At 41.4% G+C, this 27,051-nt stretch overlaps 1 protein-coding gene across 1 annotated transcript in view; it reads right to left on the bottom strand.

Moving 5' to 3' along the window:
- TPP1 (tripeptidyl peptidase 1) overlaps window positions 1-27,051 on the bottom strand; it is a 1,081,063-nt gene that overhangs the window by 93,085 nt on the left and 960,927 nt on the right. Inside the window, exon 12 of the mRNA XM_044074266.1 lies at window positions 2,943-3,077. Coding sequence (XP_043930201.1) covers window positions 2,943-3,077 — 135 coding nt within the window. The remainder of the gene's footprint in view (window positions 1-2,942; window positions 3,078-27,051) is intronic.

Here is a 27,051-nt window from a genome sequence, read left to right as displayed (position 1 = left end):
GTGTTGAGATGACATAAACCATTCTCATATACATATCGTCTCCCAACAGAGCAGAGACCTCCTCCTTGACTGCTGATGTACTAAACCACCACCATATTTTCTGAGTGAATGGAAACTGCACACTGAGGAAAGGGGTCCTGTAAGGCTTGCAACATAAGGGGGATGTCTCTTGGCTTGAGGTCACTGATGTGCAAGGAGGCCTGATAATGTGACTACATTGCTTGGACAATCAGCCCCAAACCTAGGGCAGAGAGGGGTGAACAGACAATGCTCTGAATTCTGATTCCAATGAACCTTTAATGCCCACTAAAGAACCCATATGTGGTATTCTGCATGTGGAATGAGGACCACAGTGGCTGTCATGAAACCCAAAACTCTGGGGTAGAATGCTGCTGTAACTTGTGGAAGCATCATAAAAAATGAGCATCATTCTGTAAAACCTGTGCTGTCTCCATACAGAGACTTGACATACAGGTCCTTGGAGTCACATGGCAACCAGTGAATACTTGCGGTTGTGAACATTTCAGGCTAGGACAAAACAAAATGATTAATTGATCCCCTCCTTGTATAGGAGACCGTTGATGAAGGTGCCAGATGCCAATCTTCCATGAAAGGAAAAACCCTAGTTCTCTTCAGCCTGAAATAGGCTGCCATAGCTGCCATGCACTTGGTGAGCACCTGAAGGCTGTGATGAGACCAAGTGGAGGTGTCTTGAACTAGAAGTGATTGGCTCTTACCTTGAAGTGCAAGAATCTATATGATGTTGCTGCTGTCTTTAAGTGTAGCTAGACAAATTGGAAATCAGAACAGCAAAATCCAATCTCTCTTCTGTAAGCCTGGAAACAACTCTGAACATATATTAACTAAATCTGAGACTAGTATTTGCAAGAATTCTAATTACTGTGAGGTATAGCCATCACAGAGTTAACATAAATACATAGCAGAGAAGTGAGGCAGAGGCCCTCTATTGGGAATTGCAAAATGCTTTAACACAGCTGTACACCAAGTTTCAATATTCGCTGTTTAACTTATTTCTCATAATGTCTGTCATGGGCTGTTCAAACAGTGTAAGATGGATATGCAGTCTAAGAGAAGAGACAGATTTGCCTTTGTTGTCCTCTAAGACGTGGTTCTTCTCCCAGGTCTTAGGCCATGCTCCTTTTTCCAACTATTTTACCATTCCCTTCTTGCAATATAAATGCTACTGCAGCAACAAACCATGTGATAAACACAGTACAGTTGTGTGTGCGCACTCACCATAATCAGAGATGCTTGAATAAGGGAATCACTGCTACAAGCAAAAGCTTCCACCTGACTTACTCTATACAGTTTGCCTTTCCGTTATCTGCCAGATGCTTGTCAGGGATATAGCTACATTTTATTGTTCAACTTTGGATATTTGTCTGTGTGTTATTACAAGCAAGGCTTTGCTCATGTAATCTGCATGTTTTTTTTTTCCTTTTTGTGACAACAGCTGGTGTTATGTTTTGGTGATAGGTAGATAATTAACACTGATCTTTGCAACAGGGGAAAGTTAAAAGAATTGTTATTATACCATGATCCCCCCAAAACGTGCACGCTGATTGGCCAGCGTGCCCGTTGTAAATCGAGTTATACTAATGGAAAAAGGTCCGGTCGCCCGGACTTTTTTCCATTAGTATAACTCGTTTTTTTTAAACACTGTCTCGCTATGTTAAATGGGTTTAACATAGCGAAACAGCTTTAAAATAAGCAACGGAGATCTCCGTTGCTTATTTTAAAGCTGTCTCGCTATGTTAAACCCATTTAACATAGCGAGGCAGTGTTTAAAAAAAAAGCAACGGAGAAAGCAAGATCTCCGTTGCTTTTTTTAGTGTCTCGTTATCTTGCTTTCTCCGTTGCTTTTGCCCACAGCTCTGATGTACTGCACGGGCGCGCAGTACATCAGAACTGCCGCGGATGCCAGACATCTGCGGAAGGGCAGTAAACAGGCATTATACTATGCCATTATTTAAGAAAAGTAACAGTTTCTTTTCTTAAATAATGTCATGGTATAATAGCAATAACCCACTTCTGGGTGTGGGTAATGCTAAATTTACCCACGGTTGGCTTTGTTTGGTCCCTCGGCTTCGCCCTCGGGACCAAACCACGCCAACCGTGGGTAAATTTAGCATTACCCACACCCAGGCGTGGGTTATTGCTATAGTACACAACAGGGGAAAGTTAAAAGAATTGTTAGTACAGGCACATAACAGAAAACCATAAGGCAAAAAAAGTATGCTCTTACAATACAAACATAGTTTTCATTTAACACTGAATCAGTTTAAACGCATATTGTTCAGAGTATTGTGACTGCATCTGCAATGTCATTTTTCTGAAAAACAAAACAGTTTGTTGTTAATCTCCCTCCACATCTTTGCACAACTTTATAAAAACACAGAAACAATACTAGGCAAGCAATCATAAGGCCCATATTATGCCTAGCCACAAACCCCTTTAAGTAAGTACACTTAAACGTTCCTGTCATCCTTTGCAAGCACTTACTAGTGCTCACCTCCCAAACTGAGCAAGCAAGTACATGATAAACCTGGTGTAAATTTGCATTTACCCATCCAGTCAAGACTATCCTTAAAAGTTATCAAAGTAGTAATCTGTTAGATCTGCAGTGGGAACTTATTCCACAGGCTGGGAATACACTAAGTTAGGAACCGATCCCTTAACATGTATTTTATTCTGTATAACATTTAACAGTTACAAAATGCACTTTACATTGCAATCAGTATGACAACTGGGGTGGAAGTAGTCATGTTTGCACACTATCATCACTCGCATAAAAAAGTTAAACAAGAAAGTCAAATAGTTTAAAATAGTGGCTAAAAGTCAGGTCAATTTCAGTACATACAACTGTTTCTACAATTTACTTTTAGTGCTTTTAGATTTCTTTTATCTTTGTTTTTACTTACATCAAAAAAAGCAGAAGTCAAGTTTTCCTGGAGTTTGTAAAGGCGTGGATTTATAAATCCTAGAGAAGGAAGGCCTTTCTGAAACCTCTGATCATTAATAAGAGACAAGATGCCACCAAAGACTGGAGTTGAGGCCTATAATAAAACAAGAAAAATATGATTAAAATGTTACTATCTTATCTGTAATAAGCACAGTACAGGAACATAATTCATAAATGCTCTATGAGACTGGAAACAATTATGGAAATAGCATGCTACGAGCATATAATATGCTCCACACAGCATGTCTTGACTTGGCCAAAGCATTTGGCAAAACTTCCCACTCAGGCATACTAGAAAAGCTAAATAAATTGGGAGTAAACCCACTGTTACCCAGTGATTGGCATCTGGCTCACAGAGAGGAGGCAGGAAATCAAAATAGGGGAAGTGACCTCCACAAAGAGACTAATCACCTATGGAATAACCCAGGGTTCTGTCCTAGGACCTCTCCTGTTTGGCATCTACTTTTCTGGAGTAAAAGCTAATATCATAAGGTTCTGGCTGACTAAATGTACATTAAGATAACTGCATGCTAGGATCAGTAAATGAATCCCCAAATGAGTTAGCCATCCTGCAGGAAGGCTTGTCCCAAACAAATAAATAGTTCCAAAGCCATGGAATAAACTAAATGCCAAATAATGCATTGTCATCTACCTCACAGAACTACTACATTGACGATACACCCTTAAGAGCTGACCCAGTCCTTCGAGATTTGGGAACTTATATGGACAGTGACCTAACATTTGACCAACATGTGTTCATTGTTGTAAGACAATCCTACTATATTGCACAGCTTGTAAACAAAGGGATTGTGTCTAGACCTAGGGAAGCCATTATCCCTCTTTACTCAGCCTTCATTAGGCCACCTACTGAGTATAATGCCCCCTTTGGCATGTAAGTGCCCAGACACAAGCAATAACTGAAATGCCCACAGAAATACCTTACTAAAAGGATACAAGGCCCAAACAGCATGTCCTACATGGACCGACTCAAAGCCCTGTCACTATAATAACTATCCTACAGACTGCTAAGTGGTGACCTGTGTGGTATACAAGGCACCCTCCAACTCAATACTGATGGATTTACTGCACATCAGCAAGTCAAATGGTGTCAGAAATACTGTTTGGGGATCTAAACCTCTTCTGCAACATCAACAGAATGGTTTGGAGGGACAGATGTACCTCGCAGAGGATACTGCTGGTGGGAAAAGACTCCCCATCCACATTCATCCCTGTCCATATTCAAGCACAGTTTGGATCTATGGATGGAAAACAGAAAATTTACCCCAGCACTGCCCCCCCCATACTACTAATGGACAGTGGCAGCTCCTAAATGCTTTATCCCAAGCCTTGGTCCCCTTAAGTTATCTGTGGTGTGATACCATTTTTTTCTCATTAGGGTTACTATATAATTATCAACAATGGGATGGGTAAAGCCAATCTATAACCAAATGGGATTGGTTATTTCGAGCACAAAAAGGGAAATTGTCTAGACTTACTTCAAGCAGAGCAACCAAGGAATATGCATTATAAAATATTATGTATGTCCAAATATTTTGTTAAAATGTAGACTAGTGGAAGCTGTTCAAGATCAATAAGATAATGACGGGAAGAAACCCAATAAAAGTAAACAGAGTAATTTAATCTTGCAATTATAGCAGATATAAAATAATATACTTTACTTCTGAATAAAGATTTGGAGCCCCGGTTTCTTATACTGTAGTCAGAAGAAACTTCTTCAAAATATCTCCCATAAAGCTGTGAAAGAAAATATATCTGTAGTGGCTGTTACATCCAGACTCCTGAATGAGTGAAGCTGCCTAAACGCAAAAGTGCCAAGTGAGAAATTGCTGCAGTTAACTTTTTGGAAATAAAGAGAGGTGTAACAGAAGAGAACACGTTGTAGGTAGAGTCTGTTAGGGAAAGGTAGTCAGAATATAGCAGAGCCGAGATTACGATGATGAGTTCTGAAGGGTGTTAAGCAGTACGCATTTTATTGCTTTAGAGTATACCTGAGAAAGTTTTAAAGATGGTTGTGGAAAAGCCTGCAAGAATAGCAAAACTAGTGAACAGTTTAGAAAAGAGAATATGTTTGACAGGCTTGTATCTGGGGTATTGCAGAAGACAGGCTTTGATTCAGTATAGACAGCTGAGAAGCTGGACGAGGGTAAGGTAGTTCACACAGCCTACTTGGACCTCGCCAAGGCTTTTGACACTATCCCTCACTCTGGAATCATAGATAAATTTACTAAGCTGGGCATTAATCCCTATGTCACTCGATGGGTTGCAAACTGGCTTACTGGAAGAACACACACTGTAAAAGTAGATGACTCAAAATCCAGCTCCAGGCAAGTGACAAGTGGTGTACCGCAGGGTTCTGTCCTGTGACCACTTTTATAGGTTCATAGGTAGGTACTAGGCTATTGGCCCTAGGGCCTACATAAGCCTAGCCAAACAGTACCATGGCTTTTGCCAACCAAGAAAATTTATTTTCCTGTGCCCCTGTCAAGCAGAGCCACAGAAGTGATCCCCAGGGTGAATTTCCTATCTCCCATCATTTTGTTTGGCATCTACTTCTCTGAAGTACAGGTCAACACTAAGGGACTCTGGCTTACAAAGTTCGCAGATGACTGCAAGCTGGGAGCCATTATTGAATCCCCAAATGATGTGGATACACACTACAAAAGGGCCTTACCAAAACAGATGGCTAGTGCCAGAGCCATGGGCTCAAGCTAAATGTCAAAAAATGTATAGTTGTCCCCTTTGGGAAAAACCATGTACCTGTGAACTACCACAGAAGTGGCAGTACACTAAACACCGAAAGTGTGATAAGAGACCTAGGGACACAGGTGTACAGTGGTCTCACCTTTGATAACCACATAGCCACAACAGTTAGAAAACCCTTCTGTGTGGCACACCTTGTCACTAAGGGCTTTTCATCCAGAAAAATGGAGGTCATTGTCCCTCTGTACTCATCCCTCATTAGACCCATTATAGAATACAGTGCCCTGTTTGGTATGTACCTCACAAGACATTTGCAACAACTAGAAAGGCCACAGAAATACCTCACAAAAACAATCACAGGCCTAAAGCAGATGCCTTATGTTGACCGTCTAAAGAAACTCCAGCTATACTCCAGCTATACTCTGTCACATATCACCTACTCAGAGGTGATCTCTGCCTAACATACAAGGCTATGTCAAACCCAGTGTTGTTGGACATGCTACACTTAAAGAAATCCCAATCCCTCTGAGACACATGCTCCAGGGATCTTAACCTTGTCATCATGATGAACAGAACATGCAGGAGGGATAGGTTCCTGACCCAGAGACTCCCCATACTCTGGAATAGGCTGCACATACATGTCAGGCAGAGCACCTCAATGGTCCTCTTTAAGAGGAACCTTGACGATTGGATGGGAGACAGGAAATTCACCCCGAGGATAACATCAGTAGCCCTGCTAGACAGGGGTCCAGGAAAGTAAATATTTGTGGGAAGCAATAGCCAGGGAATCAATCTGGCTAGGCTTGTATAGGCCCTAGGGCTGATAGCCTAGTACCTACCTATGAACCTGTGACTGCAGTTTTTGACTGGACTGACACAGTAATCAAGTGTAATAGTAAAACATTTAATCTGAGGGATTCATTCAATTTAGATTCCATCAACAGTAAAGGCAGAGACTGGGGAATGACAGTCCTTGTATGATGTACTTGGAAGCCCCACTGACTTACTTTTAATGGATTTAACAGCTGATGGGAATCTTTCAGCCACTGTTGTAGTTCAGTGAATCTTTCTTTGAGTAAAACCTGCTTGGTGGTGAGGCAGTAGTGTTTGCAGAGAATGACAGTGCCATCATTATATCGCATTAAGGCTCTATTTGTGCATTAGGGTAAAGTGTAGTCTGAGAAGCAGAAGGTACAAGTAAAAGTCCTTCTGGTGGTATCTTAATTTCACTGTAAAGGTGGAGCAGTATGAGGAATTACAATGCTCTAGGTAGAATGTGACAACAGAAAATTTTGGTTTAATCTCAGGCTACACAAAGAGTGTACATTAGTCCTTTGTGACAATGTACCAAAGGCCTTTAACAAGTTTTAAGACAAGGACTAGTATAATATGGCTTTTGTTAAGGCTGGCTCTAATTTATTTAGTTAGGATGGTAATTACAGAATAGTCTTTCCTAAGTAGCATGGATTGTCACTGCCTCCATTTTGTCCAAGCTGAGTCTGAGGTCACTACTCTTCATTGTAAGGATGAGGGAAGAAATGTATTAAATGTATGTCATCTGCATAGCAGTGGTACCACAAAAAAGGAGCTCATGGAAACCCTACAACAGAGGATAGTTCTTACACGAATTAACCCAACAGAAAATCTCATCAGATAAGAGACAAACCAATGAAAGGACTGAGGAAGACGAGCCACAGTACATCTCAAGATGTGCCAGTATGACTGCATGATACACTATAGCAAGTGCAGCTAAGAGATTAAACTTCAGTTGTCTCTGGCCAACAGCATATCATAAAAGGATAAAGCCTTAACTTTGGCCCAGGTGACCTGAAGTTAATTAGCAGGTTTGGTATCTGAGGTGCTGGCAGGTAGGGATGGGCATTTGCCTAGGTGCTCCATACAGGAGAGTAGCCCTTGCATACAACAGATGAATGCAGCAGAGGGGGTTGGGGAAAATGAGGGTGGGTCACTAAATAAATCCATCATGACCCCCCTGATGACCTTAAGATCCAAGCCAGCCATAGCCCCCAGTAGGACAAAATCAAGGGGTGGAAAGAGCAGCTGGTAGACCTGACAATGGGCAAAGTCCCGGAATGGCCGTAAAGAGCAAAGCAAAAAATGGGGGGGGTGAAGTTGTTTCCATGGTACAGATAGAAGAAGCCCTAAATAACCCAGTTTTTTAATTTGTCCAAGTGCTGAAGGAACTGATGATGGAAAAGAAGACTGAAAAGACAATGTTTACTTGCCTCTGACCACAGCCATGACTAGATGCATCTACCGCAGTGTTAGAAGAGTGGATCACTGTCTAGACAGAGGCAGCTGCCTCATGGCACCACTATTTTCCCACTTACGTACATCACCCAATATGTTCTGGGATTCTTAGGAAATACAGCCGCTGCCAGCTACCCAGCAATATAACCAACAACTTCCAAGAAGCAGCACTGATGATACTGTAAGTTCCATCTTCTATCTCCTTCCTAGCCCTGTTGACCAAGCAGACTGCCACATGAGACTGAGGTCTGTCACTCTAGAACTTGAGTGTAAAGCAGTCAGGGAAGATGTAGACACTTAGGAGATAAGGATTACCCAGACACAGCAGATGCCTCACTATCACAGGACCCTGTTCAAGTTCCTCGATCCTGCTGCCAAAAAAAAAAACAGACACAGGATCAGCATTGAATAGTAACAGTGACCTCTCACCATCAGGATATTAATGTCTCTTACAAGTGTTGTTTTAGTACCATCTCTTTCCTTGAATTCGGACTGAAATGCATCAAGAAGCTCATGGGAGACGTAGACGAACACTAAGCAACAACCACTTTCTTAGAAACCTTATCAATAATGTGAAGGTTAGATGGAGGCCAATAATTCTTTTAACTATTTATATCCATTGATGGTTTCATGAGAAGAGAAACCACTTGTCTTCAGAAAGGATATAATAATCTGAAAAATAAATGTAACTAATGTGCACACAGCCTGCAGGGATAAGACACGCTCAAGATCAACTACATAACCTCAGTTCAGTGCAAATAAGTAAACTCTTAATGAAGCTTAAATAGTAAACTCTTATGTTTTAAAAAGGACAGTGGCTGAAAATAAAGCCATTCATATCAGACCACTGTCAGATGAGTGAATGACTTGATGGCAAGTCATTCACTCATCAGACCACTGTCAGATGAGTGAATGACTTGCCATCAAACATCAAAGACAATCTTACAAAGATCAGAATCCTTTCAGTATTTCAGGCTGGTACTTGCTGAAAGCGCAGATACTAAAGACAGTGTTCATGCAGTCATATTTATCTGAAAAGTCAGCACTTCTTAAATTATGGTAGAAAAGTTGCTGGATATTATACCATGACCCCCCCCAAAAACGTGCACGCCGATTGGCTAGCGTGCACATTGTAAATCGAGTTATACTAATGGAAAAAGGTCCGGTCGCCCGGACTTTTTTCCATTAGTATAACTCTACTTTTAAAACACTGTCTCGCTATGTTAAATGGGTTTAACATAGCGAGACAGCTTTAAAATAAGCAACAGAGATCTCCGTTGCTTATTTTAGCTGTCTCATGCTAAACCCATTTAACATAGCGAGACAGGTTTTAAAAGCAATGGAGAAAGCAAGCTCTCCGTTGCTTTTTTTACTGTTTCGCTAGGTTAAATGGGTTTAACATAGCAAGACAGTTTTAAAATAAGCAACGGACATCTCCGTTGCTTTTTTTACTGTCTCGCTATGTTAAACCCATTTAACATAGCGAAAACAGTAAAAAAAAAGCAACGGAGATCTTGCTTTCTCCGTTGTTTTTGCCCACAGCTCTGATGTACTGCGCAGGCGCGCAGTACATCAGAACTGCCGCGGATGCCAGACATCTGCAGAAGGGCAGTAAACAGGCATTATACTATGCCATTATTTAAGAAAAGTAATAGTTTCTTTTCTTAAATAATGTCATGGTATAATAGCAATAACCCACTTCTGGGTGTGGGTAATGCTGTATTTACCCAAGGTTGGCTTTGTTTGGTCCCGAGGGCGAAGCCCTCGGGATCAAACCACGCCAACCGTGGGTAAATCCAGCATTACCTACACCCAGGCGTGGGTTATTGCTATATTATTACAGTGAAAGGCACTACAACTGGAAAAGGCATTTCTGAGGAAATGACAAGGATGTTGAAGTAGGAACCTTGTAGATGTCCTACTTGTCACTGTTGCAGTATTCCTTCCAATAGGAACATCCTGCCTAGGATAGTTGTACCTCCGGCCAGCATACCAAAGCCAGAGCACTTCCATCTGCCATATGTCAGACATATGTCCTACATCTGAAGAAAAAGGTACATAAGTGACATATTAGTGCTAAACTCACAGAACTGAATTGCTCCATACGAATAGGAGCAGTAAATGAGGAAAAAGGAAACACGATACATGTATATCCAGAAAAAGGAGAAGAAAATCCATTGGCCAAAGGAAAAAGGCAAACATATCCCAAAACAAAAGAATAACTGAGGGAAGGAAAGAAGGAGGGGGACACTCCAACAGCAACAAGTGAGACATCAACTGTGTGGTACATTCTTACACAACTTTACTATGTCGTTCCTAAGTCAATGTTGCAGTACTCCTTACAATAGAGAGAGTACTAAAGCTACTGTAAAGCAAAGGAGGAAGAAGAAGGAACTATGCTGACTGTCTAAAAAACTCCACCTATACTCTGTGGCATATAGTCTACTCAGAGGCAATCTCTGCTTAACATACAAGGCCATATCAAACCCTGAGCTGTTCGACAAGCTCCACTTAAAGAAATCCCAATCCCTCAGAGCCACACGCTCCAGGGATCTAAACCTTGTCATCACAATGAACAAAACATGCTGGAGGGATAGGTTTCTGACCCAGAGACTCCCCATACTCTGGAATAGACTGCACATGCATGTCAAGCAGAGCGCCTCCTTGGCCCTCTTCAAAAGGAACCTTGACGATTGGATGGAAGATAGGAAATTCACCCTGGGGATCACTTCAGTCACCCTGCTAGACAGGGGTCCAGGGAAGTAAATATTGTGGGAAGAAATATCCAGGGAATTGTTATGGTTCGGCTTGTATAGACCCTAGGGCCGATAGCCTAGTACCAACCTTAAAACCTAAGGAGCCCTACAAAAAACATGGTGGATAAACCTAACAAAACCTGTTCTGGCCCTTGAAAACATATCCAACTTGTACTGCACAGTAAAAGTATGGACATAAGACCAAGTAGCAGCTCCCAAAATGGAACTAGCATCAAGACCCTTAAAAAAGCTCCAGAAGTGGTAAATACCACAGTAAAACGAGTACAATCAAAAGTTGAAAGTCATTTGTCATGGAAATAATAACAAAAAGAATTGGTGTTAAAAATCCAAGAAATGGTTTGTTTAGAAACTGCCACACTCAAATTCTTGTGCTGAAAGGAAACAAAAAGTTGCCCAGATTTCCTAATATCTTTAGTCTTATCTAAGTAGTTTTTGTGCTGTTTATGCAAATCCATATAATGAAGAACCCTCTCACTGTTATTTTGTGAAGAAGGAAAGAGGGAAGGAAGATGGCTGCTCTGATTCAAAGTTATATCATTGATAACCTTAAGCATAAAAATAGGATTGCTTCTAAGAGGTACTCTGTCAATGGGAAAACTAGAAAAAGAGGAAATGACAGAAGAGCTTGACGTTCAAAAACTTTTGCAGAAGTCAGGGTCACCATCAAACAGTTTTCAGGTACACCATTTCAAAGTGGAAGTAGGTGCTGGTTCAAAAGGGTGGCAGAGTTAACTTTTCAAGAGCACAGGTCAGGTCCCAAGGAAGAGGAATGAGTTTTTTTGGAGACCTAATAAGAAAAGATGCCTTTAAGAAACTGTATGACCTCAAATCTAGAAGAAAGTGGTGGATTCAGAGGCAGACAGGCAGAAATGCCTAACAAATGTGGTTTAACATAGGAGTATGCCAGACCAGAATTGAGCAATTCACATAAATATGAAAGAACAGTAAGAATGCCCACCAAAAGATGGCCCTGTTCATTGTGACACATAAAAGAAAATCTTTTCAACTTGGGAACATAAAATTTTCTTGTACTGGGTTTTTTTTGCCTCCTGCAAAACCTGAAGCATTTCCTCAGAAAATTAGTGTTGAAAAGAAATCAAAACCATACCATCCAAAGTGTCAATTGTAGGGCGAGAAGATGAAAATGAATTATAGAGCCCTTGTTCTGTGTGAGCAGATTCATCCTGTGAGGTATCTTTTGATGACTGCCCCTGGTCAAGTGAAAAAGGAGAGAATAATCATGTCTGGGCCAAAAGGGAGTCACCAACAAGATTCTGGACCTGTCCAACATTATAATGTGCAAGTCCTTTGGCAACAGAGGGAGAGGGGGAAGTGCATACAGAATATCCCTCTCTAAGAAAAAGGTATGGTATCCAGTTTCCAAGGCAGAGGACTTGGCAATCTGAAACAGAACTTGGGAGATGTGTGCTCTGAGGGGAGGCAAAAAGATCCCACTGATGCACAATGTCCTGAAAAGCCTCTCTGTGTAATATCTACTTGTGAGGATCTGCCCTGGATCTGATAGACCATCTGCCACTATATTGTTTTCTAAAGGAATATAGACTGCCTGAAGAATCAACTGATGGTGTATGGCAATGTCCCATGCTATGAGGGATAGTCTGTGTTGCTCGCCTGGTCAGGATAATAAAGACAAGTGGTTGTGAGTTCAGTTCAAGCAGCTTTATTACACACAAACACATCAGGAATGAGGCTTTGTAACAAACTTAAAACTTATAAAGAGACTGACTACCACACTCATACATTTTAACACTCTGGCTGTTCTCTCAAAATGGCATTGCTGCCTGCCCGTGCTCACTATTTATATGCATGTGCTTACATCTGGAAATGCTTCTTAAAGTTACATACACATGCTCTGTTTTACATGCTCCCTTTTTGAGAAATAGATCATATATTAAATGACAATATTCATTAACATGCAGTTACACAGAAATGATCTTTTGACATACAATTATACAGAACTAATTCTTTGGCATGTAATCATGCAAAATTAGACAAAAAACAATCATGTCCAGGTTGCTGTGTATTATACACTAGGTCTAGAAATACGACCTGACCGTGTAACATAAAAGTCAGACTTAGATCTAGCAATGGGGACTGTCTTCAAAGAATGTTCAACTTTGGGGACAACTGGGACATCATCAGGAACGGGTATGGATACTGAGACATGTTCTTCGGTAAGAACATTGTCAAGAGTTGCTCTGAGATCTAGAGTCTGTATCACAGGTACGATGCTGCAATATTGTTTCTGACACAGAAAGAATATGCCTGCGGTTTCTCCCGTATTCAATACCCTCAGATTCCACTAAGTAGGATCTCAGCTTGGCACATATACCTCTCACTTGACCAGTTCTTTCAATGCCTTTTGCCATTTGCATTCTCACTCTCTCCTTCTTTCGAAGCATGAAGAAATCTGCTTGTTTTATCATAGCTAGACTTCTGAAAGGAATGCTTCTTAAAAAGTTGGGCTTTGATTGCTTTGTTGTTTTTAGCATTAGGCACCAACAAACTACAACTGATAGGCAAGGTTGTTCTGGTTTGCCTAGACAGATGTCTGAACAGGCAAGCCAAGTAGGTTGTCACAGGGTATACTTCTGAGATTAAGCAAATTCAAGAAGATATCGGTATTACCACACTTTGGCCTCTCTAGTAATTGCTTTGCACTCTGTACTGCACATTCAGCAAGGCCATTTGACTGTGGGTATTCCAGACTACTAGTAACATGGATAAAGTCCCACTCTTTTGCAAATTTCTGAAACAATTGACTGGAAATCTGGGTACCACTATCAGAAATAACTGTGTGAACTACCATGGACTGAGAAATGACGTTTCATCTTAGTAATGACAGTACTGGACGTTAGGTTAGGTAGCAAATCGATCTCAAACCAGTTTGAATAAAAGTCTGCCAACACTAAGTAATGCTGATTGTTCCACTTAAATATGTCAGTGGCTACTGTTGACCAAGGTAGTTCAGTAATCCAGCTTAGCTGAAGTGGCTCTTTTTGCAAATGCAGTTTAGTACTGTTGGATACTGAACAAGAATAAAGTACTTTATCAATGTCCTTCGATAGAGAAGGCCAAAAATACTAGTCCTCTCACCCTTCTTTTGGTAGAATCAGAACCTGGGTGGCCACAATGCAAAATCTGAATATATTCACATTGTAAGGAAGTAAGAACACTAACAACCTTCTGACCTTTGAAAAGGATACCATCTTCCATCAACATCTCATCTCTGTATGGAAAATAAAGTTGTACTTCTGGCGGTACACAGGATTGCTCTGACGGCCATCCAACATTCATGAAGTGGTTGAGATTTTGCAAAATTGTATCAGTTTTTGTATGATCACTTGGCTCATCAAGTTTGTGGTAAAAAAATTACGCACTTCCATGACACCAAAGTCAAGACTCTGCATCAAGCTGTTCTGTGGTATTTCTGGGCGATCTGGAAAAGATATCAGCCAGATAAAGAAGTTTGCCTTTTGTATAGACCCATTTTGAAGTTGTACTTTTACAATCCAAGCATCATTCTTTGTAGTCTTGCATAGGCTTCTTTAAAATAGTGACTAGAGGCTGATGATCAGTTTCTATTTGGATAGCTCAGCCATAGATATAATCATGGAACTTTGAACATGTGAAGACAATAGCCAAAAGTTCCTTCTCAATTTGAGCATACTGTATCTCAGTTTGGCTAAGAGTTCTAGATGCATAGGCAAAAGATCTGACCTCCTGAAGAATAACTGCACCAAGACCGAACTTTGAAGCATCACAGGAAAGAACTACTAGTTTGTGGACATCATAGTATCTCAATGTAGGTGGGTTGGCAATGTGCTGTTTGGGGTTATCAAATGCTCTCTGGTGTTATTCTAACCATGACCAATAAACATTTTTGCATGTCAGCTCTCTTAAAAGTATTGATAACTCACTAAACTCAGGGATACATTTACCCAAATAGTTAACCGTACCAAGAAAATGCTGTAAGGCTTGGATATTGTCTGGGGTTGGCATCTCAAGAATGGCTGCTTGTTTAGAAGGGTCTGGTCGTAAGCCAGTAGTAGTAAACAAATGACCTACATTAGTAACTTCTGGTAATCTGAATTTACATGTCAGAGGATTGAGCTTTAAGTTCACTTCACGCACTCTGTCCAGAATTTTCCTGAGCTTTCTGTCATGCACTGCTTCACCATTGTCTTCAACCAGTAAACCATCAACTATTATAGCACATGGATGGGCCGAAAAAATTTGCTCCATTGCACCCTGAAAGACTTCAGTGGCAGAATCTATTCCAAAAGGCAGCCTGAGGAATTTGTATCTATCAAATGGGGTACTGAACTGAGTCAGTGGTAAAGATTTGCGATCAAGCATTACTTGCCAAAATGAACTCTTTGCATCAAAGTAAAAAAAAACAGTGGCATTTGGCATGAGGACGGCAACCTCCTTGACTGTACGCATAGGATGATGAGGTCTTTAATGCCGTGTTCAAATCTCTTGGGTCAATGCATATTCTGATTTCATCTGAACCTTTCTCATGAGCAGCTACCAAGACACCCACTCAGTTGGTTCTGTGACTGGACAAATCACACCTCGCTGCACCATTTTGAATTTGTTCTACATAGCTACTGGCACTCTCCTTGCTGGTCTGACCACTGAACTGACCTCTGGGTCTATTTTTATGAAGTACACAACTGGAAGTTTGTCTAACTTGTCATTGAAAACATCAGCATACTCTGAGAAAATAGCATCAGTAATGCTGGAACTGGAACATGTGCTTACAAGATGTATATCTTTGGTAAAATAAAGCAGTTTCATTCTCAAACTGTCTCTGACACCTAATAATGACTGCACAGGTCTTCTAACTACAAAAAATTGCAAGCTGTAACTGTTCCCAGCCAAATAGCATAGGTTCATAGGTAGGTACTAGGCTATCTGCCCAAAGGCATTTATAAGCCTAGCCAGAATAAAAGCACTACGGTTTGAATCTCTTCACCCCCATAAGCAACAAGCTTTGCACAACTGGCCAAATTAAATTGCTCACCAGCTCTCACTCTAGCAAATGTTTCTGCTAACATTACATTGCACTTTGAACCACTGTCTACTTTGAACTCCGTGGGTTTACCATTGATCAAGACAGTACAGAATACCTCATTCTTTGCCAACAAATCTACTGCAGTAACCTTTTCACCGACCACTGATATACCACATAGAAAGTATGGTTGCAGCTTTCTATATGATCAACCTGCTTTTTTGAGTGGCCTTTCTTAACAACTGAATGAGGCTTGCTTGATTTTAAAAAACCTTTGAAAGTGGTTCCATTTTTTATACTTGTGGCATTGCTGACCAAATGCTAAGCAGTTTTCTCTTTTAGACTCATGATTGGCACCATAATTATGACAATTAACAATAAGACTTGACTTGGGTTTTGCTGACTCACCTTTATACTGCACTGAGCATATCCATTTTGCTGAGCTAGTCTTGGAAGTTGCTAGAAAGTTACGGGTCCTCCCAAGGAATCCCGCAGGGGTTGCAGCTGCCATGTGCTTAGGCCTGCTTCTGCTTCCCACATGCTGCATGCTGTCTATGCTTGCTCTAGAGGCTGCTGAAACTAAGCTTTTATCACTTGTAAGCATACTTGTGTGCCTTTCTGTGAGCTCATGGATTTGACAAATCTCTGTGGCTTTGCTCAATGTTAAATCGTTGTCATGAAGCAAAATCTTTCTCACTGCAGCATTATTAACACCACACACAAGCAGCTCCTTTATTAACTCATCTTTCAAATTACCAAATCTGCACATTTTAGCCTTATTTCTCAAGTCAGTGATATAAGCTGAAAAAGTTTCACCTGGCTTTTGGTCTCTTGTATAAAATAGGTGCCTCTCTAATGTAGCATTTGTCTGTGGGTTGCACAATTCTCTAAATTTACGTTGCAAGCACTCAGGGTCTTCCCTTGATTCAGCCAGTACAACAATATGGTGGTTTTCTCCTTCTCCTGCCTATGTTGCTGGTGCATACACAAATGAACGCTGTGTCTCAATGGCCTCAGACCCAGCTAAGTTAAGCAAAATGAATACCTCTGTACGTGCATCTTTGTCAGAAAAAGCTGCTTGTATGAAAATATTCCTGCTCAAATACTTTCCAATTCTCTGCAATATTATGATCAAACACAAGTGGACTGGGTTTGTGAAATGCCTCTGCCATATCAACACACAGTAGTGAAGGTGCTTGAAATTACAGATGAACATACACACGTAAATATATGCCAGAATTTGTAATTATGCCCAACAGTACAACAGACTCTTTGAAACAACTGCACTTTGCCAAATAAGTCTCCATAGCACAAGAATACTTTAAAATCACTGTACTTTGTGAAACCACTCCTTATCAGTGGAAGAAATACTTTGAAATGACTGCACTTTGCGAATAAACTGTACACAGCACAAGAAGCTCTGAGTAAGAAACACTTTGAAATGAATGCACTTTGCAAATAAACTGTACACAGCACAGAAACTTTTCAAAATGGCTGTACTTTGCAAAATAACTCTGTACAGTGTAAGAAAACACTATGAAATGGCGGCACTCTGTGAATAAATGTACATCGCACAAGAAACGTTTTTCGAAATGGCTGTACTGTGACTGCACCTCGCACTATATCTGTACTTTGCACACAGCAAAACTCTTTTACATAACTGCACCGTAATAAAGCACACACTCTGCAATAACTATGCACACTCTGAGATACTTCGAACAACTCTAGTTATGCTTTGAATGATTTTGGTCAATGGAAAATAGTAGTTTACGCTCAAAACTTGGTCTTCTACTAAAAACATGCAGTTGTCATGCTCTTTAAGCTTATTTTGCCCTTTTATTGTTGTCGTTATGCCCATTCAACCTCTTATCATGCTTACTGTACTTTTCTTGTGCCCATTTTACTTTAAACATGCTCGTTATGCAAACCAAAGGTAATTCTGAGCCCCATATGAATATTTATGTTAGTTTTATCAAATATTGTAGTTTTGGAAATTCCATTTAATTAATGATGTGTTTTGTGCTACTCTTTTGATTAGTAAATTTGTTGTGTGCCTTATGAATGCTCCATTTAATTTTCTTTGCAAAATAAGTCATTCGCGCAAGTTTTGATTACCTGTAGTTTGTTTCTGGCCCTTTTTGATCGTTTGAGCACTGTTATCACCCGACCTGCTCAATATGCCTTCACCTTTAACTCTGCACTTCATGGCTTGAAGAGGTTGCACTCTCAGTTCTGGTTCTGACACCATGTCGCTCGTCTGGTCAGGATAAAACAGACAAGAGGTTGCGGGTTCAGTTCAAGCAGCTTTATTACACACAAATGCATCAGGAATGAGGCTTTGGAACTTAAACTTAAATAAACTTATAAACAGACTGACTACCACACTCATACATGTTAACAGTCTGGCTATTCCCTCAAAATGGCACTGCTGTCTGCAAGTGCTCGCTATTTATGCCTACATCTAGAAATACTTCTTAAAGTTACATACACATGCTCTGTTCTACAGTCTGCAATGGAAGTAAAACTTTGTTCCCCCTTGTTTATGTACCACATGACAGTGGTGTTGTCCATAAAGACCAAGAGTGGACCTGGACTCCAAAGGTTACACAGAGGCTAAAGAACCAGGATCAGACTTTCATTTCTTTGATGTTGATATACTCTTTCTCCTCTTGAGGAGACAAAACGTCCTGAACCCTGATGCTGTTGAAACAAGCCCTGCAGGCTAGGTCTGTTGCATCTGTAAACAGCTCATCAGTATCAGTAGGGGAAAGTACCAGAAAGGGGAGACCTGGATTTTGAGAAATCTAGTTGAACCAACAAAGAAATTCCATCAACAGGCAAAGCAAGAGAGGAATTCAGAAGTCCAGGAGATGACAATGCAGAAGCTAAATTGTCTTCAGATACCACTGGAACTTCCTCAAAAGGAAAGTATAGCTGTGTAAGTTAAACTTACCATAACAGTAGATGTTCGAAAGATCACTGATGCAATAGCTTTAGCTATACGGGTTATATCCTGCCAAGGATATAACAGATGGGCAGCTTCAAAAGCTTCAGGGCACCTTCCATGCATCCAAACTGACAAGCTGAGCTGACTAAAAGCCAAGTTTGGGCAGAAAGCCCTTCAGCTTTCCAGCCAGCAGAGACAGAAAGAGACTTGAGTCCTGAAATGGCAATGCTAAGAGCAACAAAAAAATATACATTTACATCCTGTCATAAAAAATACACCAAACAAGGGGGATGGAGGAGCTACTTCAGCAGTGATTATATGAACATCTACTGTTATGGTAAGTTCAATTTATACAACTGTACTATGTTGTTTATGTTGATCACTGCTGCAGTAGTCTTAGCTACAACTAACTCATTTTTGGAGGTGGAAGGAGAAGGCTCCTGGAGTTCCTGCAGAATAGTCCTAGCAAAGTTTGGTCTTGACCTAGAGAAGGAATCAAGCTTATAGTGCTTTGTAAAAGTATGTACAGAGGACCAAATAACAGCTTTTAGAATACTTCTAGAATCCAACCATTTCCAAAAAGCCAGAGATGAAGCCAAAGTTCTGGTAGAGTGGGTCTGGAACACTGCCTGGAATAGAATTATGATGAGCATAATAAAAGGTAACAGATTTAGACAACCATTTGGAAATAGTCTGTTTTGACACATATTGTCCATTCTTACCTTCACAAGAAATGAACAATTAATCCAAAAATCTGAAACATTTAGTTCTGTTAAGATAGTACCCGAGTTGTCTGTGGACATCTAATGTATGGAGTATCCTTTCTCTTTCATTTTTAGGTTCAGGATGCAGGAGGCCATGTATCCCAGGGAGTGTAATATTTTCCTGGCTGCGAGGTGGGTCTTGTGTGCCAGCTGGTGGAAGTAGGACTGCAGAAAAGTCTGCTTCGGGGGGGGGGGGGGGGAGCATTTCTGTGGATGTGTCTAGCAGAGTGCCCAGGAAGGTAATCCTTCATGTGGGTAGCAGCTGAGATTTTTCTGTTGATGGTGAACCCCAGTGAGGCCAGTAGGGTCTGTACAAAGGAGAGGTCCTGTAGGAGCTTTTCCTTGGTTTCTGCCTGAATGAGGCCGTCATCTAGCTAGGGGTACATGTGTATGGCTCTCTGTCTGCAGTAAGCAATGACTGGAGTCAAGCATTTTGTAAAGACTCTGGGAGTACTAGATAAGCCAAAGGGAAGTGCAGAGAACTGAAAGTGTTGGGACCCTGCTCTGAACCTTAGGTAACCCCTGCAGGTCTCTCTGATAGGAATATGTAGGTAGGCATCCTTCAGATCTAGGGTCACTAGCCATGCTTGTGGTAGGAGCATAGGTAGTAGTTTTTGTAGTATCAACATCCCGAATTTTGGAACCAGAAGGGACAGATTCAGGCAGAGAGGTCTAGGATAGGGCGCCATAGGGTCATAGGTGTGTACTAGGCTAATGGCCCTGGAGCCTTTACAAGCCTAGCCCATGGGATTACCCTGGAATCATGCCACCCGACCTTAGTTCCCAGTGCCTCTGTCAAGTAGAGCCACTGGAGTGATCCCTGGGGTGAATTATCTATTTCCCATCCACTCATCAAAATTTCTTTTGAAGAGGGCCAGTGAGGCACTTGACATGTATGGGAAGTCTATTCCATAGCATGGGCAGACTCTGGGTTATGAACCTGTCCCTCCAGCTTGTTCTGTTGATTGTGGTAATGAGGTTGAGGTCTCTGGAGTGTGTAGTGCGGGGGACTGGGATTTCTTCAGATGTAGCATTTCTAACAGGGCTGGGTCAGACATGGCTTTGTAAGTCAAGCAGAGATCACCTCTAAGTAGGTGATATGAGACAGAGAATAGCTGGAGTTTTTTGAGTCTGTCCATATAGGACAAGTGTTTAAGGCCTAAAATCCTCTTTGTGAGGCATTTTTGGGACCTCTCCAGTTGTTGTAGGTGTCTAGTGAGGTACATGCCAAATGGGTCCTTGTACTCGATGATTGGCCTAATGAGGGAAGAGTAGAGGGAGACATGACCTCTTTCTTCCTGGATGCAAAACTCTTAGTAATGACATGTGCCACACAGAAGGACTTTCTGACCACAGTGGCAATGTGGTGGTCAAAAGAGAGTGCCCTATTTTCTGGGAACCAGGAACAATCGAGTAAAATTCCTTCCCAGTCTGTTCCTTGAGCACGTGGTTCTACAGCACCCTGGGCATAAAGTTTTTGGATCTGGTGAACAGCTTCTGCTCTCTGGTTTGCAGGGATGTCTGGGCAACCTGACCACCTTGGTTTTTCTTTGAAACAGAATCTGTACCCTCTGGTAACAATTTTCAGGACCCATAGATGTGAGGTGATGGCCTGCTAGTTTTCTAGGAAGAGGAAAAGTCTTCCTCCTAGCTTGTCTGGGGACCTGGAGGGAAGGGAGTCATTGTGCATCTCTGGTGAAGGAAGTGGGCTTAGAACTCCCCTGCCTTGGAGGGGCAGTGCCTAGTTCTTTGTTGGCCGTGTGTCTGCGGCCTAGGGGGTTCTGTCTCTGCATCCCTTTCTCTGTTTTGGCTTAGCCTACAAGGGAAAGGACCAGTGCTTGGCAGGGAAGTTTCTGCTGAACCTGGGAGGCTGTACCTGCAAAAAGTCCTTCACAGTCTGCCTGGATTTGGCTTTGTCTTCCATTTTCTTGATGACTCTCCTTGGCATTGGGGCCAAACAACTGCTCTTTATCCAAAGAGGCATCTAAAAGTTTGGCTTTTTACCTGGTCATGCAAAGGTTGCTCCCTTAACCAGGTGTGCCTTCAGATAACTGATCCTGTAGCTGCAGCCCTGGTAGAGGCTTCTAAGGCATCATAACCACAATGTAAGGAGTGTTTTGCTACCTGAGAGCTTGACTGTATGAAGTCTGTTAATTCTCTGGTAGTGTTACTGTCAGGCAAGGCAGATATTTTCTAATTAATGAGTTTGAGCACATTCTGCTGGAATTTAATCATATGAAATTGAAAGTTTAATGCTCTCACAACTAATGTGGCCGAGGTGTAAACCTTTTTACCCATCCTGTCTAGAGCTCTGCCTTTCTTTGTTAGTTGGGATGGGGTTTTTTGAAGCGCTTGCTCTAGCTCCCTTAGGGCCCCGAGTAATTACTTCAGGGTCTGCAACAGGGTTTTTAAATAGGTATTTGTGAGAGTCTTGCACCCTGTAGTATCTATCCGGTTTTCTGGGTGCTGGAGGGAGAGAATCTGGAGAGAGGGCAGATTTTAGAAACATATCCTCTACTACATCCAGGATAGGAGGAACGGCCAGAGGCTTATGCTGACGCAAATCTAGAAATTCCCTGAGTCTCTTTTTAGACTGGGGATGGTCCTGGGCCTCCCAGTGAAAATGTTCTTTGAGAGTGTTTAGAGTTTCCCCAAAAGAAAAGTCCTTATGGAGAGAGGCAGTCGGAATGGGCTCATCAACATCAGAGTCCTCAAATGCTGCTAAGGGCTGGTCTTCCATGTCTGACTCCTCTAGATCTGAATCCACTGCTTCCTGGTCTGTGAGGACCCGTGGGGGGGGGTCTCTTTTTCTTCTGGCTGGTGTGGGGGGGGGGGTAGGTTGGCTACCCCTGATCAGAATCATCAGGTCCTCTGCCATTTTGAGAAGCTGCAGTGACTGAGGGACTGGCTGGCTAGTAGTAGGTTGGTGGCTACGGCCCTGCAAAGGGATCTTTTTGGGGGTAGATTTTGGCTTGGGCCGAGCTGGGTCAGTAGCCTTATATAGAGTCAATATGACCGGCGGCATTGTCATCGGTCTAATACTGACTTCAGATGTCAGTGGGGGTTCCGCTGAAGCTGGTGCCTGCAAAGTGGCTCCGGACCCAACTGTGTGAGGAACAAACGACATCTCAGCAGGAGGACGTTGATCCAGCTGCGTACTGGACTCCGAATGGGTCTCGGTAGAGGCCTGCAGCGGATCATCGTCTGTCGTCAGGGGCTGCGAAGGCACCTCACTGAGTTCAACTGTAACCTTGCTTTGAGTAGAGGTGGACTGTAGTCCGGAGTCATCAGAGAACCTAACTTTAGGAGGCCTATTCTTGTCTTTGTCAAAGTCAATAACTGCCTGAAAGACAGATGCCATTTCCCATTGCTGGAAAGACTGACTAAAATGCCTCATTACAATATCAGCTCTTCTTTTTATAGTTCGAGCATTAAGAACTGACACACTGGAATGTCGTGATCTGGGCCTAAACATGTTATGCAGAGAGAATGGAAGTATCGGTGTGGGATCTGCTTTCCACAACTGAGACAGTTATTAACTTTTTCTGACAACGGTTGAAGGGAAGAAAAGATTCCCCAATGGGGTACTTAGCTTTACACGGTTGTCTTCATTCTGGCAATGACCAACAGACGCACTCGCAAAAACTACTTCTGCTTCGGGCTCAACGGCAAGAAAGACTGATGTAATGGCGTTGGCTGACTCCCTTTACAGCCCTGATGACCTGACATCAGCCACACTCAAAGAACAAACGACGCAAGAGGGAAACCTTTACTCTGGTATTTGGGTCAGCCCAGCGCTACCCAGCAAGGATAACCCACAAGTGATGACTGCAACAGTGAAACAAGAAGAACATCCATGGGGACAGTGGATGCCAAGAACCCCCGGCATCTTAGAAACTCCACTGCTGAGGTCTCTTTCAGAGGAAAAAGAACTGAAAAGAAAGCTGTCAGAGAGTGGATCTTGGGAGGAGGCAGAATAGCTGTCACATAAGAGTTTGAATCCTTCACCCAAAAAAAACTGGTCTTGGTTAAGGTGTCAGAACTGATTTAGATTTAGAGTGAAACCAACACTGAGAAGAAGCAGCACTGTGAATTATAGGTCCTTCAGCAGAGCCTACTGAGAAGGAGCTTGAATGAAGAGGCCATCCAGGTAAGGAAAAATCTGATCACCATGAAGTCTGCAAAAGGTTATGATGGGGGCTATGCATTAGGTAAACACCCTCAGGCTGTGGAAAGACCAAATGGCAAAACAAAGAAATGATAATGTAAGGAAGACACAGACAGCCATAAAAAGCTTCCTGAAAACTGGGTGAATAGGAACATGGAGATAGGCATCCTTTAGGTCCAGAGAAACTAGAAAGTTCTGTGGTAGAAGCATAGGGAAAAGAGACTGAAGAGTCAACATTTTGAAAGAGGGAACTTTCAGATAAAGTTGAGGAAGGAGAGGTCTGAAATGGGATTCCAAGGATCATCCTTACTGGGAACCAAAACAGCCTGGAGAAGAAACTATTGCCCCTCTGACAAGGAAGCACTGGCTTAATAGTACCTTGAACCAAAAGGTCCTGAATAAGAGACACATAAATGAGGCAAGTGTCAAGGAGGAAGCTGAGGAATACCGCAAAACAGAGGAAGAAACTTCCACATCATGTTAGCCATTGTAAATTACAGATTGAATCAAAGGGTCTGTTATAACCTTTTTCCAAATGGGAAAGGACAGAGACAGTCTTTTAGAATATAATGGCCAAGGGAGGGAGGATGACAGTCGAATGGAAGCAGACTTGTCCTGAAAGGAAGACATCTGTCCCCTAGCATCATGACTTAGATGTTCAGAAATAAACTTTTTTGCTGGTTGTTTACAGTGTAAAAATGATTTTGGATGCTTACATATAAAGGGACTTGCTTTGGAATAATAGTTCCTTTGACGTTTAAGAACAGGTGACAGAAAAATAAAATCTGTTTATGGTCTTGCATGACCTCTCCCTCGTTTTTCAATGCTTTAAACAGCACCTGAACCAAACAAATTCTGGATATCCAGAGGAGAATCTCATTATTTCACCTTTAAATCCTAAAGAAGAGATTGAAGCCTAAGCAGGAATACCTTTTAATGACTGACCATGATGCAGCCACCCTAGATAAAGTAGCAGTAGCATCATAGCTACACTTGATTGAGTTTCCAACTACTTGTGAATCAGAACTAAACAAAAAAAGAGCTGAAATTTTTGTATCAGACTGACGTCAGCTGAACAAAATCAATATTTCTAATCATATGTGTCTGATAACTATGGCTCTAAAAAACAAGGTAGCAGAGGTAAACACCTTTTTGCCATATCTGTCCATAGCTCTGCTGTCCTTGTCAGACGCAATAGTTTTGGAAAAAGCAAACAACTTAGTGGACTTGCCAGCAGACAGAAATTACTGAAGAATCTGATGAGTGTTTTTTATACAAAAAGTTCTGAGCCTCAGGGACTTTATAAAATCCTGCTGGCATTTTAGCAGCAGGAGGCTGAGACTCAGGGACTTGAGAAGCAGATACAAAGGTATCCAAGACAGCTTCTAGAATAAGAGGCACTGCAGAAGCTCTAGGGGACTCAATCTGGAGGAGCTCAATAGTATCTCATTTGAACCTCAGACATCTGAGACCTCTCCCAATTTAAATGTTCCATCATTTTGAGAACAGTATACCCAAAGGAAGGTTTTTCATAGGACAATCAAGGGAAATAGTATCCTCCTCATCAGAACCCAAAGACAGAGGTATGAATCTGGGAAGAATAATAAAGACAAGAACTACTGATATTGTAAATCTTTTCAATTAATTCCGCATGATGTGGGATCTGAATGGTTTTATGATTATATAGTTGGGACAAAGCATTTTATCAACAATGAGGTCTATGTCCTTAGTACCTTAATGGAGATGGTATTAAAATGCAATTACGTATATTTTGAAGGGCAATATTATCATCAAAAATGTAGTGTGGCAATGGGAGCTGCCTGTGCCACAATTTCTTCTAATATTACGCTTGAATGGGAGAGGAAATTCATTATTGGCTCTGAATATGAGCAATTATGGAGTAACTATTGTCGTTTTTTTGGACGACATTTTTATTGCATGGACAGTGCCTGTGGAGAGAATCCCAGAGTTTATAGAGTATTGCAATAATACCACAGCATTCAATAAATTCACTTATGTATTTCAGAATGATATTATTCATTACTCCAGATGTTGAAATAAGGAAGGATTATAACAATAGGAAGTATATTAGTAACATTTACAGGAAACCTACTTATTCCAACTGTTTGTTACACTTCAGCAGTTGCCACCCCTATTTTCAAAAAAGAGGGTTGGCTAAGGTGCAGTATATGTCAGATTAGCCCGAATGATATCTGTGGATGATATCTTTGAAGCTGAAGGGAACAAACTAGCGGAGATGTTTATGGCAAGGGGTTATCCAAGTTCCTTGATTGCACAAATATTTGGTGAAGTTTCTGGCAAATGGCAAGAGGGATTTTATCAACTTATCCTTGGGGAACTTGTGGCCAAATTCAGAGGTTGGCCAATGATCACAACAACCAACAGCCGGTTCACTCAAAGGCTTTTGTTACTACCTATACCCCTGACCATATGGGTATTCATGATGTAATGAGGAATCGGCATGTCTTTGAGTGTTTCGAAGGGATTTCTGACTTCTTGGGGAAGGAACCTAAGATGGTCTATAGAAAAGGGAAATCTTTGAAGAATTTACTGGAGAGTGAGGCTGGCTGCAACTCTGGACTAGGTTTTAGAAGGAGAGGTACGGCAAAGTGTGGTGCTTGTCCTCAGTGTCCATTAATGTTGGAAGGTGATTCTATCCTGATTAACAACCAAGTAGTTAAATCCTATGTTTACTGTAATTGTAATACCAAGGGAATTGTATATATAGCAAAGTGTAAAAAATCCCCTGGGTTCTACATGGGAAAAACTCCGAGACGGTTTTTGAACAGGGTATATGAGCACACATTGGATATAAGTAATTTCAAAAAGACCGGTGCTTTGGCTAAACATGTGAGTCAATTTTTAGACCATGAGTTTTTGTGTTTTGCCGTTGAGCATGTCACCCAGAACCCAAGGGGGTGGACCTTGGAAAGATATTTTTGAATTTAAGGAATTGCTTTGGCAAATTAAACTGCAGGCATATTCATCCCCTGGGTTAAATGAAAGCTGCTCTATTAGTTGTGTTTTAAAGTTAAGGTCCTATATAGTGTAAGGATCATTACTACAATTTATATGTATAGTTGTATTTTATATTTAGTTGTTTCTGAATACAACTTTTTTATTGTATTTGCATTTTATTTGCACTTGCATTCAGTTTTAAAAGTAAGGGTATAATGTTTCTTTAAATGCACACAGTAGGTATGTCAGGTGGTGTGTGATTAGTGTTATTTAAATGTCTTAAATGGCGTGATTTACAGATTCTGATGAAGTCTTTTTGCTATAAGCTGACGAAAGTGCTTAATCTGTAAAATAAAGGATTTATTATTCGGTTCCAGACCTTTGATGTCCTTCTGTTTGACTT

This window comes from Protopterus annectens, chromosome 6.part0, assembly GCF_019279795.1.
Source record: "Protopterus annectens isolate FY-2018-M chromosome 6.part0, PAN1.0, whole genome shotgun sequence".
Lineage (NCBI taxonomy): Eukaryota > Metazoa > Chordata > Ceratodontiformes > Protopteridae > Protopterus > Protopterus annectens.
The sequence above is the reverse complement of the archived record's forward strand: the minus strand, read 5'-3'. Positions and strand labels throughout refer to the sequence as shown.